General features: G+C 41.8%; 1 protein-coding gene and 1 pseudogene across 1 annotated transcript; one reads left to right on the forward strand and one right to left on the reverse strand.

The window, feature by feature from the left end:
• Positions 1-1,791: 1,791 nt before the first annotated feature.
• Positions 1,792-10,277, reverse strand: LOC149275842 (E3 ubiquitin-protein ligase HUWE1-like; the record flags this gene model as incomplete). Its single annotated transcript, XM_089504241.1, has 21 exons — positions 1,792-1,874; positions 2,325-2,460; positions 2,603-2,830; positions 2,946-3,183; positions 3,561-3,683; positions 3,861-4,077; positions 4,368-4,553; positions 4,845-4,945; positions 4,987-5,096; positions 5,529-5,705; positions 5,918-5,975; positions 6,176-6,387; positions 6,649-6,740; positions 7,257-7,434; positions 7,777-7,883; positions 8,235-8,315; positions 8,484-8,585; positions 9,037-9,142; positions 9,569-9,709; positions 9,910-10,037; positions 10,187-10,277. Coding segments are annotated over 21 exons (2,895 nt in total), but the record flags the coding sequence as incomplete, so codon positions are not given.
• A 347-nt stretch (positions 10,278-10,624) lies between these two features.
• LOC149275843 (fucose-1-phosphate guanylyltransferase-like) lies at positions 10,625-18,519 on the forward strand (annotated as a pseudogene).
• The last annotated feature ends 925 nt before the right edge of the window (positions 18,520-19,444 follow it).

Consider the following 19,444-nt stretch of genomic DNA (forward strand, 5'->3'; position numbering starts at 1 on the left):
CCCCATAATAACCACCTCATTGTGATTAGCTGCCTTGTTTATTTGCTTTAATAATTGATCTTCTGCTGCTTCCATTATATTTGGTGGCTTATAGCAAACCCCGATCAGTATTTTATTATTTTTCTTTCCATATATTTCTACCCATAATGACTCCACATTATCATTTCCCTCACATATATTCTCCCGCAGTGTGGCCTTTAGGCTGGACTTTACATAAAGGCAAACTCCTCCCCCTTTTCGTTTTTTCCGATCCTTCCTGAATAGACTATACCCCTGTATGTTAACCGCCCAGTCATAGCTATCATCCAACCATGTCTCTGTTATACCCACTATGTCATAATTTTCTTCAGACATTATTAACTCCAGTTCGTCAGTTTTATTGGTCAGACTTCTGGCATTAGTAAGCATACAATTTAGAGGTGTATGGTTTTTTTCCCTATGAAGCCTATCCCTATTAACTATTATAACCCCTCCCTCTGCTCCACCCCCAGGTACATTTATAAGCCCCAGCTCTCTATCTACACTATCTTCCCCTTCTATATTGTAGTTTCCCTCCCCCCCTTTCCCTAGTTTAAACACTCCTCCACCCTTCTGACCATCTTCTCCCCAAGCACAGCTGCACCCTCCCCATTGAGGTGCAGCCCGTCCCTACCGTAGAGCCTGTATCCGACAGAGAAGTCGGCCCAGTTCTCCATGAACCCAAACCCCTCCTTCCTACACCAGCTTCTGAGCCACTTGTTTAGCTCCCTAATCTCCCGCTGCCTCTCTGGTGTGGCACGTGGTACAGGTAATATTTCAGAAAATACTACCTTGGAGGTGGGGGTTTATCTATACCTTTAATGCTGTGTTTTTATGTGAATTCCAATTGATCTATACCCACAAAGCTGTGCTTTTGTGTTATTCTATAGACCCATTTCTGCTATGTTATGTTTCTATACATTATTTATGTATACCTCCAAATACAGGGTTTGTATGTCATATTTAGTTGATCATTACCTGCAGTGCTGTTTCCATGTATTTATTTGATCTATACCCTCAGTGCTGAGTTTACATGTGATTTGCAGTTGATCTATACCTGCAATGCTATGTTTCCATACATTATAATTGTATACCTGCAGGATTTGTATGTCTGATTCTGTTTATTTGATCTATACCCTCAATGCTGAGTTCACAAGTGAATTTCAATTGATCTATACATGCAAAGCTGGGCTTGTATGTTAATGTGTGGATCTATACCTGCTATAGGCAGCAGAGTCTAATATTTCTATCTATCTATATATATCTCTATCTATATATATCTATATATATATCGGCGGCAGGGCCTAATATTAATATATATAATAAATAATATATTTAAGAAATTGCCAGTTCAGCTGTTATTTTGAAATCATATTTCAATTTCAAGTGATAAGCAGGGCCGGCCCTACAATGGAGCCGACTGGGGCAATTGCCCCAGGCGGCACTTCAGAAGGGGCGGCACTTTGCCGCCCCAAGCGTTTTTTTTTTTGGTTTTTTTGAGCGGAGGAGAGAGAGAGGGGCACCGAGTGGTTTTCGCTTACCCGCTCGGCGCCCCTCTCTCTCTCCTCTGCGGCGAGTTTCCCTGTTCGGCTTGTAATGCAGAGCGCCGGAAGTGACGTGAATTTCCGGCGCTCAGCATTACAAGCCGGCACCGTGGCAGCACAGGGAGACTCGCCGCAGGACTGTTTAAGGGTAAGTACCGGTGGGGGGCGGGTAGATAATGCCGCCCCCCCTCGGCGGGGGGCGGCATTTTAAACTTCGCCCCAGGCGGCGTTAAGTCTTCGGCCGGCCCTGATCTTGTCCCAACGACATGGCAATGGCTCTCAGCATCTGATCTTCCTCTGATATACTCAAGTCTTGCAGAGCAACAACAGATACCCGTGAGCTGGGCTGCTCTGCAGAATGGGGATTCAGGGCATGAGTGTAAGGGTGTCCCAGCAGAGGAGAGAAATCAAGAACCCGGTGGAGCTCGGGAACGCTGGAGTAGAATGGGGAAGAGGGAAGCTACTGCAGCTCGGCCAGGGGAACCAATCTTTCAATGACAGGGAGACGGGCCAACCTTTTCTACTCTGGCTACTGCCCCTCTTCAAATTTTAGTCAGTTGTCTATGACTTGACTGGGACCGCCTGCACTATCACACGCGTGTGCTACATCTAACCTGTATAGCGGCACGGAGAAGCCTGCGGTAGAAAGGGGAAAGGAATGGACGACAGGGAAGGAGATGTGATGAGGATACAGGAGGGAAGCAGAACCGGACCACACTCATGTGAAGGGTCGGGGGGGGAATAAGTTGAGGAAACGTTCACCCTGCACACTTACCCGTACAACTCCACCAATGAGAGGAGGAGGGTGGGTGAGGAGGTACTCTGTGGCTTGCTCCATGGTACTGGTGTTAAGCAAAGCTTCCATGGCATGTTCCCGCGTGAATCCCATATCAATGAGCTATAGAGAGACGGCATTCAGTCTAATCAGCAGAAGCAGCATGCTGACAACACTTGTTCCAATTTCAGCTGACAGCTACAATGTAAAAGGTTTACTTAAGGCCAAGATTGCCGCAGACAAGAAAATAAAGTACTACTCCCACCTGCTGAAGTTGTTGCTGGTTCACTTGAGGCTCTCGCCTCGCTCCACTTTCGTCTTGCTGACCCTCTTCTTCCCGACTACCCTCACGCTCTTTGCTCAGCCGCTCACGAATCACTGGCTCCCCTCGCAGTATGTGGCATAAGATAGCTAGCATGGACTCAGCCATACGACCACCATATACTTTTAAAGGTTTTCTATTCCAAAGGTTCTTGATGCAGGTGAAGGCTGCCTGTAAGCGACAAAATATGGAATACTGTTAGGTACACTGATCACAGCCAAACAAAGATTCCAAGGCGCAGGTAGATACCATATCCCAACAGCAGCAGGAAAGGTGTAATTTTTACCTTTTGCGTGACTACAACGAAGCGCAGTGAGCTGAACTGAGGGTAGTTCTGTCCTCCAGGTAACTTGGTTGGTGGCAGGGAGTGAGGAGACTCCAGGACTGTGGTAGGATTTACCATCTTTTCCACCAGCATAATCCAAGCATCCAGGAATTCGCCCGTGCCATCCGGCAGATCAGAGTGTTCCAAGCCCTCCGACACAGGCACTCTGCCACCCATAGAGAGGGCCCAGTTAAAGGTTCTAAATTTTAAAACAAATGTGTTAGAGTGAAAGTGTACGTTGTTCTAGTTTTTCAAAATGATGCTTCCAGATGTTTCATATGGACATTAAATCAAGGAACATTCTATTAACAAGTATAAAAGTAGTCACTGTGTTGGGAATGTATTGGCCAATTACACTAATGTAAACATACTTTTTCACCATTTACGTTCTAAAAATCAGCCAGTAGCAGGTAGAAGTCAGGTGCATGATGGGAAATGTGACGTTGAAGTATATGAAAACAAAAACATGTAACTTCCCCATTTGGAACGTGTTAAAGCAAAATATATTTCTGAAGCCTCGGAAAGTCTTTGTTCTGTCTCCCGTGAGTCGCTACAGGTAGCAGGCGGCTCACTTACTCAAAGAGAGCGTTGTGTCCTCCGGAGCAGAGGAATTTCTGCAGCATAAGATGATACGGATATTTCCTCTCGTCAAACAACATGGGAGAGGTGAAGCCAACGGAGCAGATAAAAAAGGTTAACCTGAACAACACAGATGTACAATGTTAGACAAATCAAATTTAAAGAGACATCTTATATTTACCAGCCTATTACTATTTCTAATTAACCAAATCACCACCCAAAATCCAACATCCTTCAGTTAAGAGATTAATACAAAGCAAGCTTGTCACTTGTGAACGAGACCCATGTAGCACAAACCTGAACCTGGGAGTTGGTGTGTATGGAGGAGGCTGCCACGAAAGTCCCTTCGTCAGTAACTTTGTGAGTGCGGACGCCGTAGAGCGCGCGGCTGGGGTCGGGGCTGTGGTGGTGCTGGCTGCATGGTGACTTTGCCTTTGGCGCACAGGAGACCCAACACAGAGTTTGACCAGTAGGCCAAAAAGTTCAGCCAGGGCACGACCGAGCCGCGAAGATGCTAAAAAAATAAAAACATAAATATGAATAAATAAATCAAAATAAAAATGATGTTATATTGTGCTCTACATATTAGATTTCTGCTTAAGGTTCATATCCATGCTTCTGTTAGTGTACTCTACTTTTTGGCAAGTATAGCAGGTACAAGCTTTATGAACTATTTGAAGGTTCATCAAGATCAGCCCTATCATACCCAGCATGTATTTTTATAAACTTATAAAAAAAAAAAAAAATCTAAATCGATACGTAATTTAATAAACTACTTCCATGTAAAACATATTTTATAAATACCTGATAATAATGGTTTAATCTGTTTGATTCTGGCAGCCATTGCTGGGGTGATCTTTGGTTTCCCCTTGGGGTCCGACGCGCTGGGTTCATCTGTTTCCATGGGCGCCAACGCATCCCCATCAAGTCCAATACCTTCTAGTAAGCCGGTGGCTTCCTCACCGACAGCACTCACCTCGGGTTCACCTTCTGTAACACAGATACGATGGCTTATACATATAGAGTATACACTATACACTATATTAAAATATGCACTTCTGCATAAAATATGAAACCATGCAACAATATTGTAGATGCCTAATATCCAAGACAACTGTGCATAGATGTCTTAAAGAAATACTTATTATACCCTGGATATGTGGCCTTGTGTATAAAATATTTTACTTAAATATGTTACTTAATTGCCATATGTCATGGCACCGGGCCAGGTTTGAACCAGAAACATCTCAGAATGAGTTTAAGAAGTGTAAGAAAACATACCTGCCCTCTTTGTTCCCTGGGGCAAGGCACTTGCTGCCTTCTCCTCTTTGAGAGCCAACTTCTGCATGTCTGCCTGACCAAACTCACAGCCAGGTGGCAAGCTGTCAAAAAAAGTACAAGGTTGGTAAGTAAATGGCAGAACCTCGACTCAAATGTAGATTTCTGACCACAAACACTATGAAAAGCAAAGGAAAGAATGGAGTCCAGCTGGAGAAGCCCTTCTTGGAGAACCTTAGGCTCATGAGACAGAGTCTAGAAAGAGGGGAGATGTTGTCTATTAACAGTCCTGGAACTTCTGCTTGTATTTATTTTCTGGCCATTAACAAAAAACAGAACTACCGAGAATATAAACATCAAAGACATTGTCCAGCTAGCCTGCCCATAATATAGTACTGGGCTGACAGGTTGCCCAAGTATTACAGCATTTTGTGGCAGTACAGCTATGCTATAGACACTCGTTCGTAGATTTGGACCAGTATTTTTTGGGTTGTTTTTTTTTCTCTTTTAGGAGAACCCTCGCTGGGTCATCCAGCACAATGATTTTTAGCTACAACCCCATTGGCTGCAAGTAGGCTAGGATTTCTAGACATTTCTGCAGGTGGTCCAGATTGATCTGTCTGAGTCAATCAAGGCTTGGTGTTTAACAACCACGTATTAGAATAAATGGAAACAAATGTTACTTACCAATATTGATTTGCAGACACCTGCCACAGCTTGGCAGGCAGCAGAGGTAGGGAAGTCAATAGGTAGATTGGGCAGACCAAGGATGGTGACCAGAGGCAGGAGACCCTTCTGACTCACAAACTCCTGACAGTGATCGTCCGTTGTGTTATTACTTAGAATGGATTCCACAAATTTCATCTGTGAATTGGTAAGTTTTTCAAGTCATTTGGAAAATTCACAGATATGAGTAGCTTCGCATAAAATTTTACTGAAACATTATTTAAAAATCTTTGGTCCAATATTGTACCAAAATGGTTAAAATCAGGGTTGTAAATTTGTGGGCTATAATCGGGAGCCCTTGAGCCCTGCGCTCTTACACATCGGCTCTATTACACTATTTCTAAACTCACCACGTTGAGAATATAATCCATCAGAGGAATCGGGATTCTCTCTTCAGTTCCCACAACACTATGAGAGAAAAGGCAAGTTAACATATGAGGTCCAGCAAGAGCTTAAGAATAAAAATTCAAGCTTATTAGATATGAGTCTCTTATTATAAATTATCTTAGTTTAACCCAGATTAATAACAGATTAATGTCTGATATGAAGTCTGGAACAAAGCTTACAGGTCACAACTCCAGAGCTAGCAGCACACATGGTAAACTTACTGCGGACTTGGCTCAACTTCGCTCTGTTGGTTTGCAGTGAAGCTCTGCATTGCTTGAACCTCCTCTTCTTCCTCGTCCTCGCTAGAAGCCTCTTCGGCCGCGTGGTTCGAACGTGGTGGAGGAGCTGTGGCCGTGCCGTCAGCTTTCTGAATTGATGGCTTCTGACAAATATACTTCGGGTCCCTACCAAGATTGCATATTTCTTCTAAAATCTAAAAAAAAAAAAAAAAATGCAAAAAAGACTGAAGACATGCATGCCCAGTATCCATGACTATGAGTCAATTTGTTAATCTCCAACAAAACAGACGCAAATCCAAATGGTTAAACACTTAAGAGGATCTAGAAAATGGCAAAGGGAAACCCGAATGTTCCAAGTCTGTGCAAGAACATAAAACAATCAATATTTAAACAAGTCCATAACCCCCTGCTAGGAAGCGCCCTACAAACCCCACCGGGACATGCAAACACCTTACCTTAATAATAGCGGTGGTAGCATCGGTTTTTAGTGTGGGCTGGTGCCTCATCAGTTCATCGACAGCACTGCCCAGGTTAGAGGCTGTATCGCCTGCAGGAGACCGGAGAGAGGTCAAAGCTGGAAGAGACCACGGGCCTCTTAATCCCTCGGCTAGAGACCTGAAGAGCGCTGATCTACGCTGCATGCAGGTCTCTTCAGCAGGGGTTAGAGGAGGGTTAGGGAATTTTGGGGGGTGCCATTGACAGCTCATTCTGGTTAGGGGGCAAACATGTGGAAACAAATGGGAAACACTGGAGCTGCTAAATGGAAACACCAGTTAACTGAACAAAAGGTATTTTAAGCCAAGAAACCTTAATGCATAAGAATAAGTAAAGACCGTCCAAATGAGCACCACGTCTCCCATCAAGGAAAACCAGAATCAGGATTATAAAACCAGAAAGGGTCAGTAATCTATCACAAAACATGCACAATGAGTAGGGGGGACAGCCTGCATATGCAAAACAAACATCCAAGGTGTCGTGGTCTACCAGTCGTTAAATAGTCCTTTTGTCATGGAAGAATTTGGTCAGTCTTTTCTGCAACGCCGGTTGGTCAGCGTAGTCTTACCTAGAGGGTCTGAGCTCCTCCGCCTCCTCATGGCAGGGAGGTAATCAGGTGAAAGCAATACTTTGAAAAGCCGTTCAAAAGGTTGACATTGCACAAAGGACTGCAAGCCCCGGGCATTTAGACACAGGGCACTGAAGACATTGGGCAGAGAGCCTAGAACTTCCCTGGTTGCCGGAACCTGCAACAAAAAAACACAAAACGGCGTCCTAGTATTTCAAAGGGAAATTAAACTGAAAACTTAATGCTGAAGGATATCAGTGTTTAGCCCAATTTGTTGCCCAAAAGTTTTTCTTTACTAAATCTTGTATTTTATGATATGCATTACAATTAAACAAAAAGTTATTTAACCAACGGGTTTTTATGGTCACCGATATAAAATTTGATAGCACACAAGTATTTTCATCAGGTTATTAGATATAATTAAAAAACATGTTGTCATGTTGGTCACTCTTGGGGCAGATAAAATACAGCTGAACTGGGCAGCTTGATATTCTGATGACTCTGAAGTTTAATGACTTACATCTTTGATAAGGAGAGCATGAAGCATCACATCTGTTAAGCCATTGTCCTGAAGAGAAGACAGTAAAGACGGCTCTTGGAACACAAACACTGTTACTACTTCAGTAGCTACAGAAAGAACACAAAAATCAAGAGTCAGTCAAACGGCACAAATAGTCTGGGTGAATATCCACTACAGTTCTCATTAAATGAAGCAAGTATGCTATTTTTATTTGAAACACATAGCGATTCCATCCCAAACAGTTCTCAAGCTACAGGTTTCACGCTGAACCAAACTGATGACCACATCCCAATGTATAATATCACTGCTTACACATTTATCTATAGTCATGAATCTTCCCAGCAGACGGGCTTACAGTTCAGCTCCATTGTTTTATTGGAACGGCTAACAGCGTTACTCACTGATAAAGCAATAAATTCACAAATAATAAAAAATGTGCAGGACCTGGGTTTACTTACCAAGTAAAAAAAGGGAAGGGCCGTAGTACTCGGCATTGCTGATTATGTGTTTCAGGGATGTGGGAAGAGTTCCATCCATCACTGAAAATAATATGATGTTAGTGATGCATAAGCAATAAGTGTGCCAACAGATGTACAGAATAATTTTGATGTAGATGGGGGTTCCAATGAGTTTATATTTACACACATACGGTTTCATGGTCAGTTTATGTCATGCACTAATTTGTCAACCATTTTATGAAGACCTACCATGACGAATACCATCTGAGAAGGCTGGATCCTGAATTGCCTTCTTCAAGAAATTCAGCATAGACTTCAAGAGAGCTGCTCTCTGGGGAATGCACTGCACTCCTGCAACATCAAATACAATCAGAAATGAAGTAAATGCACTTTGGGGGCCCTTATTTAGGCAGAAAAAATAAAATAAAAAAAACAGGAACTTAAAAGTCCGGTCAGTTACCTGAGCGGGTAGACCCTACACTCCCAGTGCTGAAGCTTGTACCAGGAGGACGCGAATCTGCAGAAGTGGAAGGTCCAGGACTGGCCTCCATTGCCACATCAGTAACTAAAATCAAGTAGAATGTAAACTTCAGGTACTTCTCAATCTCAGAACTTTGTAGATATTTTAAACATATTAAAACATGCTTTTCTCTATTGGGGTTAATCAGAAAAAATTAATCAGGTCTTGCAATACGAATGTTAAAAGAGGAACTACAGTGATTCTTGTAAGCTAAAACAAAAGCCTCAAACTCTCCAAGAAGTATTCAAGGATAAAAAAATGAAAAGGCTTTAAATGTCTTACCTTCCATATCTGTCTCCATCTCTTGACCCTCCTGAACAGTGCTAGGGCGTTGGTTTCTTGGTTTGATGACAAATGGGCACTCTTTCCTACACAGGTCAACTTCATGCTACAATTGAAAAGGCACACTGGCTATAAGAAAGACTAACTTGGTGTCCTAACAAGAGATCTACTACTTATACTGTGCTAAACACAGAAGTTATAACTAAAGCAAAAGGAGGATCATTAGGAATCTAAATATTTTCTGATTGTAGTTAAACGTCAATCAGGACAAGTTTTACTTTACTCATTTGCCAGGGGGAGTTTAATTCTGGCGTGTGACACAAAAAGAGGTATCAAGTGGGCTAATGTCTTGCCAATGAAACATTTTTTAAAGCATGGTCTTTTGATTAAAATCCAAGCTTTAGAACACTGCAGAACATTAACTGAAACAGGGTTTGAAAAGACCATGGAATCCAAAGGACTTTAATATAACGCATGAGCAAAGCCTTAGATGAGAAGTGTTAACCCTTGAAAAAAACTGTTGTGAACTCACCTCTAATCTGTAAATAAATATGGTCAGACCACTGTGGGACTGAAAGGCTGCCATGTCCAAGTTTGTAATGAGGTCAACAACTCTCACAGCTCGCGTCACAAATGTGATCTGGTCCTGCTCGTCACCAAGGAACTTGATCACCTGAGATGTACAAAGATACATATATATATATATATTTTTCAGCATAGAGAAATGTGGAGAGCTATGGCCACAACGGCACATCTAAAGGATCTTTCGACTCAAGCCTTGCTATGAATACCTTGCACATACTACAAGTTTACCCTGAAAAAGCCAGCAATACGGAAATGGTAGGTTAGCATAAAACATTCCCACCGGCATACCTTTAGAAGTGCTTCCATCATGCCACAGGAAACCAGCGCTTCTCCGCCAGCGTCATAACTGGCCAAGTGATACCAAAAGGAAAAGAGGGCAGTGGCAAACTGGTGTGGGTATGGATCCATGGTTGGGTCTACAAAAAGAAAAAAAATCCTATGAAAACAAAGCTCTTTCACTAACAGTTCTCACTTTTTGTTTCTGTTAAATGTGATTTATACAATAAGAGGCTAATCTATAAAATGGAGGGTATAAAATCAGGTATAAAATGTGGTCCCTACTCACCAATCATGGCCTGAATACAGTTACGGACTAAAACAGGGAGGAAGCCATGGTAGGAGGCAGTGCCAGTACAGTCTATGATGTGCAGAGTATGACATCATATATCATCACTTTTCTCATACCTGTATGAAGGAGAGCGGGGACCTCCTAAGGGTGGGGCCTGGGATGAAAGCTCCGCTTGCTCCATGTAAGGAATGCTGGGGCACTTTTTGGGTGGACAGAGGTTAAAACAAGACGTCTCTATATGCCCCTAAATATAAAGTCAAAAATGATTTAAAGGTGGGGTATATGCCGTAAGTAGGCACAGGGTGTACTGAGTGGGTGGCCATACATGAAAATGGGCTGCGGTGGGCGTGGCCTCCACAAGACCACACCCACTCACCACCTATGGTGCATGCGGGAAGTTTCAAAATTCAGGAACTGTTTCAAAATTCATGCAACATGGTACACACCCAGGAGTTCTGCGGATACGCCCTGGAGGATCAAAAGAGCCGTACGTCACGTGACCATTTTGTTAAGTAAGTGATGTAGACACAGGTTTTGTGACAGTTTTTAACCTTTTGCTATCGGGAGGTCAGTATGCTATAGGCAACTGCCCCCCCCCCCCGTTTCCTGTTATGAAACAAAGTATAGATATAAAGCAGCCAACCAGGAAGTAGAGTCCAGGTGCATGATGGGGAAGGGCACGATCTTTGAAAAGGAGGCAGGAAATGTTTGTAGAAACGCATTGTTACAAATACCGTAAATAAAACCGCTGAACGAATTTCTGATTAACCGCCAGGTCATCTATGGAGTCCCCCGAGCTTTGCCTGCTCGCCCTATCAGGCTGGCAGGGTAAATAAAGGGTTAGTAATACCCAGAATTGTTTCTAGGGGTACCAGGACTTTGGGTAACAAGGCTCTGGCCAAAAGATACATACATGGATAAAAAATATAGAAAAGTCCCCTTACTTGTGGTCATACGAGAAGATCCTGAGAACATCCATTGAAGAGGACTAATGACAAAGGTTAACACAAGTTGTTAAACTGTTTTGTCCTTTTATTCTTTTTCTTTTGCAGGTGGTTATAGTCAACAATTACCAAATGCAAGCGCACTGGGGAAAATATTCACAGCCTTGCCTCTTGGAAACTCGATTTACCAAATACTGGAGCTCAAATTAGCTCTATATGTCGATTTTCCGGGGAATATGAACCCGGGGGTGGTGGTTACCTGTGCGGACGACATTGAGCTGTACAGCGGCGGGGATTTCCAAGTAAGATTTGACCGAAACGGGATTATTGCTTTAGCTCATCCATCAACGCTAAGCATAGGTACCACTCATGGAGTGTTTGTCCTAGACCCACCGGGTCACGCGTACCAAGACCTGGAATATAGAACCTGCGCATCTTACCTACATAAGCCTTCCATTCAAAAGATGTGGCAATCAGGAGCCGTAAACACCCGAGGAGAGTTTGTTTTACATGGATCACGGGACAGCTAAATTGTTGACTGGATTCTTCCAAGAATTGGGGGACGTTGGGTGTGAGATTGACGCATACGGGGACTTTTTACAGGCCCTCGGCCCCGACGCTACTTTGGAGTACACCGAAAACACCGCTAGCGTTTCGAAGGCAGAATCCAAATTAATCGAAGTCCGAAAAAAGATCTACTTTCTCCTGCGAGGAACCCCTTTTACGGTGATAGCGTTGAATAAGTCAAAGTTCTACCACGTAGGAACCATGGAAGAATATATCTATCACTTAACTGATGACCCCGTCCTCGGGGCCGAAATTGGGTTTCAGTCCAGCGTTTTTAGCATCTTTCCAGATCGAGATGAAAACGGGAAAGTATGCGTCATTCAAAGCGTACTGGATACAAAGACCCGTGTCTTGCCGTGTTCCGTGATTGAATATTCCAGGCTAGGTCCTGATGTTTCTGTGGGCGAATACTGCATCGTAAGTAACTTGTGTATAAACTGCGGATCCAACATACCTGACAAAACCTTCCTTAGTTCGATAAGTTTGATGATCGACGGGCAACTAATGTACGCAACCATCCTCTTTGGTACAGAAGATGACTTGAAAAAGAACGTGGCTTCCTTGGCCGACCTGAAATCTCTCCAGATATTTGGAAGGAACTTCTTGGAATGTTTGGAGGTCTGGGGCCTTGGAAGTTCCGATCGTTTGTTTTCCGGAGACGAGAAGTCCCTGAGTCTGTGGAACGCCAGGATCTTCCCCGGGTGCGTCACGTTACAAAAGTCTGTGGAGGTAGCTCTGGAAATGCTTCGGGGTTTGCACGGCCAACCGTCGGCGAGTGTTGACGTCATTAAGAGGCTATCGATCGAGGAAATTTTGGCGTACAAAGACGTAAAGGACATGCTGAATTACAGAAAAGTTGGTCAGATTGAGATGAAGTGGGTCTATGTATTGAAAACACTACATCCTATGGGATTGAATCAGGATTTTGATCTATTTAATTTTTTAGATTAATTATTCCCTCATAAAATATGAAACTAATTTATAATTAATATATATGTATATGTGGTTTTAGATATATATTTCTCATATATGTTTTATATGTTTTAAATTATGTAATGTATATCTATTTATATTGGTATTTATACATGATCTTTATAAATATTTTACTAATATGTGAGAAACACTACATGCCCCATATGGATGGGTTTGATAGGTCTCTGAGCCAATTTCTAACTTATTATGATTAAAATGTTTTATAGTCAAGTGTGTTTTTAATTCATTCTCTTTGTGCAATATGGACATTGTTAAAGATATTTTTATGGACACTTAAATATGGGTGCTGAATATGGACAAATTTTTATACATAATGCATTCTAATACTATTGGATTTAAACATCAGCTGCACATAAAGGGATTCCACCTGGCAGATCTAATGCAGCAGAGCATATAAGGATAATGAAGAGGAGGGACTGGTATGCATCTGAGGAAGCCTGATTGGGTGAAACGCGTTATGCAAATTGGCGATACGCCCACCTGGAAGTAGCACAAACTTTGTTTGCTTGTTGCAAGCATATCGTTCTTTAGATTTTACTACTAATAAATTGCTATTTTTACTTTCAAATCCTCCTCTTCATTTTGACCTCCTGTATATCTTGAGCTGATGCTCATTGAGGAACAACAACATTGAGTGGAACACCACAAAGCTGCTGTTTTCCAGAAAGTATTGGATCCTATGATATTTCTACACAGACGCCCTATAGTTTGAGCAAACTTGGTTGCTCAAAAGATTGTGAGTACCAATCTTATAGGAGGGTTAATATCTCTTGTATAAACAATATTATACTATTATCTATATGCTTCTTTTATTTTTCATGTGAACCTGCTGAGAGTCTCATAGAAGACATCACATGTGATTTGAATCTAAGTATACCTGTTTTTTTTTGTTTTTTTGTTTTTTTTTTGTTTGTTTTTTGTATTTACTATGCACGTGGGTGTTATTTTGTAAGGACGGATATGTTCAAATATTGCATAACACTATTAATATAGAGTTATTACAAACGGAGCGCTGCACTTTCTTTTGTTTGTAAATATATATATATATATATATATATATATATATACAAATTGTGTTTATTTAATTGTATTTTTTTGCACATTGATTTAAACAACTAATAAAGAAATGTAAATGTTACAATTTATAGGAATTTTATAGGACGTTCTGTCTGGAGTTCCACCATTTGCAGAATATCTGGTAAAAGGTTTAGGTGCCCTTTATTCCAATGAACTACCTTTTATTTGATCTTTATGCTGCCAGTCGGGTAATATATGCTCAAACAAAACACTGAGCTGATCCTTAATGGTAATGTCCTGCTTGTCTGTGAAAACCTTTCCTCTGGAGACTTTCATTAGGTAAAAAGTCAGGCTGGGTGGCTAAGACTGAGTCATTCTATTGTTTACCACAAGGGAATATGATGTCAGGATTTTGGTGTACTAGTACACTGGGCTAATATAACATACAAATCACTAATATGTAGCAGTCAGAAAGCATTATTTGGGAGAGTTCGGAAGAGGGTGGTTAAAATGTTGAATGGTTTTCAAGAAAATAATATTTGCCGGTAGATTCTGTGTTTCTTTGATAGCTGAAGGCAAATAGACGGCACCAAGCTGTCTCGGGATTTCAGGAACAGAGTGATAAAACCCAGACAAAGACAACAGATATCTTAACATGATCTTTACTGCTTGGTCAATATTGTCTTAATCTTCGGTAAAGACCCCATGCGACCATGGAATTACCTTATTATGGTCGGGGGGGGCAGACTTCACAATACATAATTCAAATCAACCAATCAAAAGCCTTCCCATTAAACCTCTCCCCCCCCCCTCTCTCTCTCTCTCCCCCCTCTCTCTCTCTCTCTCCCCCCTCTCTCTCTCTCTCTCCCCCCTCTCTCTCCCCCCCCCCCTCTCTCTCCCCCCCTCTCTCTCTCCCCCTCTCTCCCTCTCCCCCTCTCTCCCTCTCCTGTAATATTACCAACTGACATATTCATCTATAAAGAGTTAAGACGCAGGGAAGGAGAGGTATTTGGCTCTAATCAACCATCATAAGGATTCTATGCAGTGACTCCCCTAACGTGTAAAACAAACAGCTTTAATAGCATCGAGTAAAGATACTCTTAATTCAGTCACCTGCATTCAAGCAGGGATATCAACCATAACATACCTATATATATATATATATATATATATATATATATATATATATATATAATGTGTGTATAATCACAGCAGTGTAGAATAGGAAGGAATCCAGACTGTGTGACCCTGAGAATCTGCCCCCCGTGGGGTTAGATGATAACTACGAAGCTTTGATGTTAGATTACAAAGAGATTACAGGACCCCTGTATGAATGAAATGTATTTATGGCGTTGGCTCGCTTGCGTTAAGCTTACCCAGCCCGACATCCGCACGCAGTGCGGTTCTTTGTAATACATTAGGATAAATAAAATAGTTCTGATTAGACAGAAAAAGACAATTCAATGATAATCAGCTCATCACCCCACATCCCGGCCACGAGAGCCCCGGACTTTTCTTTTTTTTTTCCTTTCAGGGGAGGAAAGGACTTTGAGTCCCTCCTGAACAATCTTAAAGTGACAAAATATAGAATGTGAAAGCGTAACGTTGGGTAAAATTCTATTGTGAAAACTTTTCCCGGTTTTGATCTAAACCTCTCAAATTTAAAAGGTGGGAAACATCCAGATTTACTGTAGGCAAGCGGTCACAGAGTGGACCTGTCAGCACCGGCGTCTGTAGAAGTCTGGTCGCAGCGGCCGGGTCCCCACGGAGTTGGGACAGAGCTAGTGCTTACGTGAATAAGAGAAGAATTCAACACTTTTAAAACTAATTAGTGTTAGAAACATCACTTTTAGTAACACTGAATGTCCCATCCCAAAAATAATATAATAAAATAATCAGGTAAACCGTTGTTCTGTTCTGAATTTTTGCCTCAAATGTCACATATTTATATATAGGTGTGTGTGTGGGGGGGGTTATCTTATTTTCTGTGATCCTATTTAGGATTATAGCCAATGTTTCCAAAACATGCTTTGGAACATAGAATTGGGATTATTGAAATTCTGAGATTTCATTAAAGATGAGAAAAGTAATTACTAATTAGAAATGATGTTGCTAAAAGGATAACAAATTAATATATATGTATATACTGTATATATTGATTATATATATTAGTCACCCCTAAACTGCTAAAAACCACCATAGTTCTATTTTTACCAAAAGTAAAAGAATCTAGAATATTTTGAAATAGTATAGATTATTCCGGGGAAGCCAACAGCAAACGTGGAGAGCCATCCTCACTAGACTTGATTGTGATTTCATGCTGAATTCTACCGTTTCGTCAGAATAATGAACGAACAAATGCAACATTGGACGGGAGAAACTAAAGACGAATGTGGCTGCGTCAGGGAAGGGTGGCACTTTAATTGTGGCTGGGGTATCATGAGACTGTGGTCTTGGTAAATGTGAAAGGATCATAAGCCGGCCGAGCCTGTCCTGGAGCAGCTATTTGCAACGAAGCACTGAATTTGCCCATAAAAATTACCCCTGACCTTTTCCGCTGATGTTAATGACTTTTGGAGATCTCGTCGTCTCTGATAAAATAATGTCTCCATTGGGGACGGTGACAGGTGCAGCCGCAGCCATCGCTTTAAGTTTTTAGAACGATGAAGAAAATGAATTTCCGGGGTACAATTAACTCTGTTCTGCAGAGCTGCTTCTCGTCTCGTTTTGTCGTTAACCGACTTTTTTCAGCAATTGTCCCCAGACTTTTTAATTAAATAAAATTCCTGCTCTGCTGCGTTCTTCTAGGAAGACTCAGAGGTAGACGTGCTGGGAAAAGGTAACATATTAAACAAAAGAAATATGCGAGCTTTTACGCCCATGCAGCCTCGGGGGTAACGGTGCGTTAATCCTCTGACAGTCCTGCTACTAAACAGTCCTGGAGGAATTGTTTAATAACTACGATATCATGATGCAGTAGATGTTCCAAGGTCCATTCTAGCCACCAAATGGTGTAGGTGGCCTTCAGAATCCTCTTAATGCACAAGTAGACCGTTTGACACTGGTGATGATGACATCATTTTGTTATTATTTATTAACGGGCATGCACAATGTTTTTGGTATCTGATCAGACTCTTCTCAGTCCTCCATAGTGTTGGTGGGCCGGTTGGGGAGATCGGTGATCTCCCTTTTTAACCGGCTAGCATAAGCTTGGTGCAACAGGAGCCTCAGTCGTCGCCCAAGAGGCTACATTGTGTCCGTTAAAGAAGAAATGTGCCTAAGGCTTCCTGGGCGACGAATTCAGTTAATTTATCCCATATTGTAAACACACAAAAAAGGCAAAAGATTGGCAACCGTGAGATCTAACTATTGTTGAAATACAAAATGATGGTTCTAGGTTTTAGTAAATGAAATATATAATGGATCAGTCAACTTCAGCCAACAACCAAGACAATATATATATACGTATATATATATATATATATATATATATATATATATATATATATATATATATACTGTAAATGAACCAACTAAATACAGTGCAATTAATGCGTTATCCTAACATTTCATGAGATGGATAATAAAAGGACGTTGCCCAAGTCTCGTCTTTCCCCATCAGGTGCCAACTTGATTGAGATGCTGCACTGTAGGTTGTAATCAATGAAGTGTATCGCTGGGATTAATTAAGTGCTTCTGCGCTGTGGATTTGCTCAGATCAGGTCACTAAATCCAATGGCCTGTACTTTACTAAATGAAATGTTAGATTTTATAGTGGTATTTTGCTAGCGCTAACCAGTGTCGGTGTAAAAACAGGGAAGACAGTACAGTTTCATGAAATTCTTTTGTTCTGTGTAATCAGGAATGTTTCGGGTAACTCTGGACCGGCTCGCTGTTCCTGCTTTGCTACTAAATGCTGCATTTTCACAAAACACAAAGAGTTAAATACAGTTACCAATAGGAAACAGAATTAAGAATAACCTGTGTATAAAAGAATTCTTTCAATGGGACATCTCATTTTTTTTCATGAGTGTAGAAATGCGACAGTAGCTATGTGGGTTTTATAAAGGGGGGTAGGGAGGGAGTGGGTGGGTGGGTAGATCGTGAGAAGGGGGGGTAGGGAGGGAGAGGGTAGATCGTGAGAAGGGGGGTAGGGATGGAGAGGGTAGATCGTGAGAAGGGGGGGTAGGGAGGGAGAGGGTAGATCGTGAGAAGGGGGGGTAGGGAGGGAGAGGGTAGATCGTGAGAAGGGGGGCTATGGAGGGAGAGGGTAGCTCGTGAGAAGGGGGGTAGGGAGGGGGAGGGTAGATCGTGAGAAGGGGGGGTAGGGAGGGAGAGGGTAGATCGTGAGAAGGTAGCTCGTGAGAAGGGGGGTAGGGAGGGAGAGGGTAGATCGTGAGAAGGGGGGTAGGGAGGGAGAGGGTAGATCGTGAGAAGGGGGGGTTAGGGAGGGAGAGGGGAGATCGTGAGAAGGGGTGTAGAGAGGGAGAGGGTAGATTGTGAGAAGGGAAGTAGGGAGGGAGAGGGGAGATAGTGAGAAAGGGATAGATGGGTTGGGGGTGGGGGGGGCCTTAATAGATTCTCGCCACCGGGGCCCTGAGGTTTCAAGTTACGCCCCTGATTTGGAGAGTAAATCTTATTCTTTAACCTCGAAAACAAGGAGGAATTTTATTAGTTCACAAGCATGCTAATTAAAACTCTTTGTAAAGCAACTTTTTTTCTTTGCATTGTATCAGAGAAGAGGAAGTCAAGATAGCGGAGGTAGCAGTGGTGGTAGAGGAAGCAGAGGAAGAAGATAGACAGAAGTAAGCCAAGTTTAAGGACTGAAAATAGAGCATTAGTAAAAGTACAAGAATAAAGGAAAGGAAAGAGGGCAATAGAGGTTGTTGGCTAATACTGAAGGTAAATACGTAAATAAGGTAGGAGAAATTAGACTGAAACACGCCCATTTAAAGGGCAAATGGGCAGGGAGCGGGGTGCGTCAAGACCCCGCTCCCGAGACCCGGAGGAACCGGTAGGTACTTCAACTGGAGATCTCCAGGTCAAACACAGAGAGTTCCCAGGTATGCCTATTTGATATATAAAAAAAAAAAAAAAAGATTTTCTGCGCATAATCTCCTGCACAAAGATGGACTTCAGGTTGACCTCTGTTGTGCCATTATAACCATTAATATTAAGTATTTTGTTTCTATTGCAGAATCTTCTGCTGCCACAAGTAAAGAAGAAAAACACTTGTATTATCTCTGCTTGTTAAATATTTTATTTTAATTGTATGAACGAGTATACCAATAATAAAGTTTAATCTAATTTTTCATGCAGTATTGAACTTCTCTTTTTGCTTAACAATTTGTTACGTGTAACCTGGTCCAGGATCTTATGCAGCAAGGGACTTGTATTAAACGGCTACCAGGATTCTGTTGCCCAGGCATGGGGTTTTTCATGTCATCTTAAGGTAATCGTCCACCACACTCATGGGGCAACAGAAGAGGTCTAAATGAAAGGCAACCTTGAATATAATTTCTGTAATATTTTGAACCAAAATGTAGTCTTACATAGAAATATGGTAACATGTAAACTGCTTCTTAAAGGCAGAAAAAAGTCCAGTGCAATTATAAAATATAGTATTTTTATTATATACACTTCTTCACAAACCTATTTACAAACAAAAAAACACAGGTGTTTGATATAGTTAATACCGTATTTGCTCGATTATAAGACGACCCCCCAAATCTGA

The sequence above is a fragment of the Sceloporus occidentalis genome, unplaced genomic scaffold, assembly GCF_023333645.1.
Source record: "Sceloporus occidentalis isolate IW3139 unplaced genomic scaffold, rSceOcc1.0.p SCAF_262, whole genome shotgun sequence".
Classification (NCBI taxonomy): Eukaryota; Metazoa; Chordata; class Lepidosauria; order Squamata; family Phrynosomatidae; genus Sceloporus; species Sceloporus occidentalis.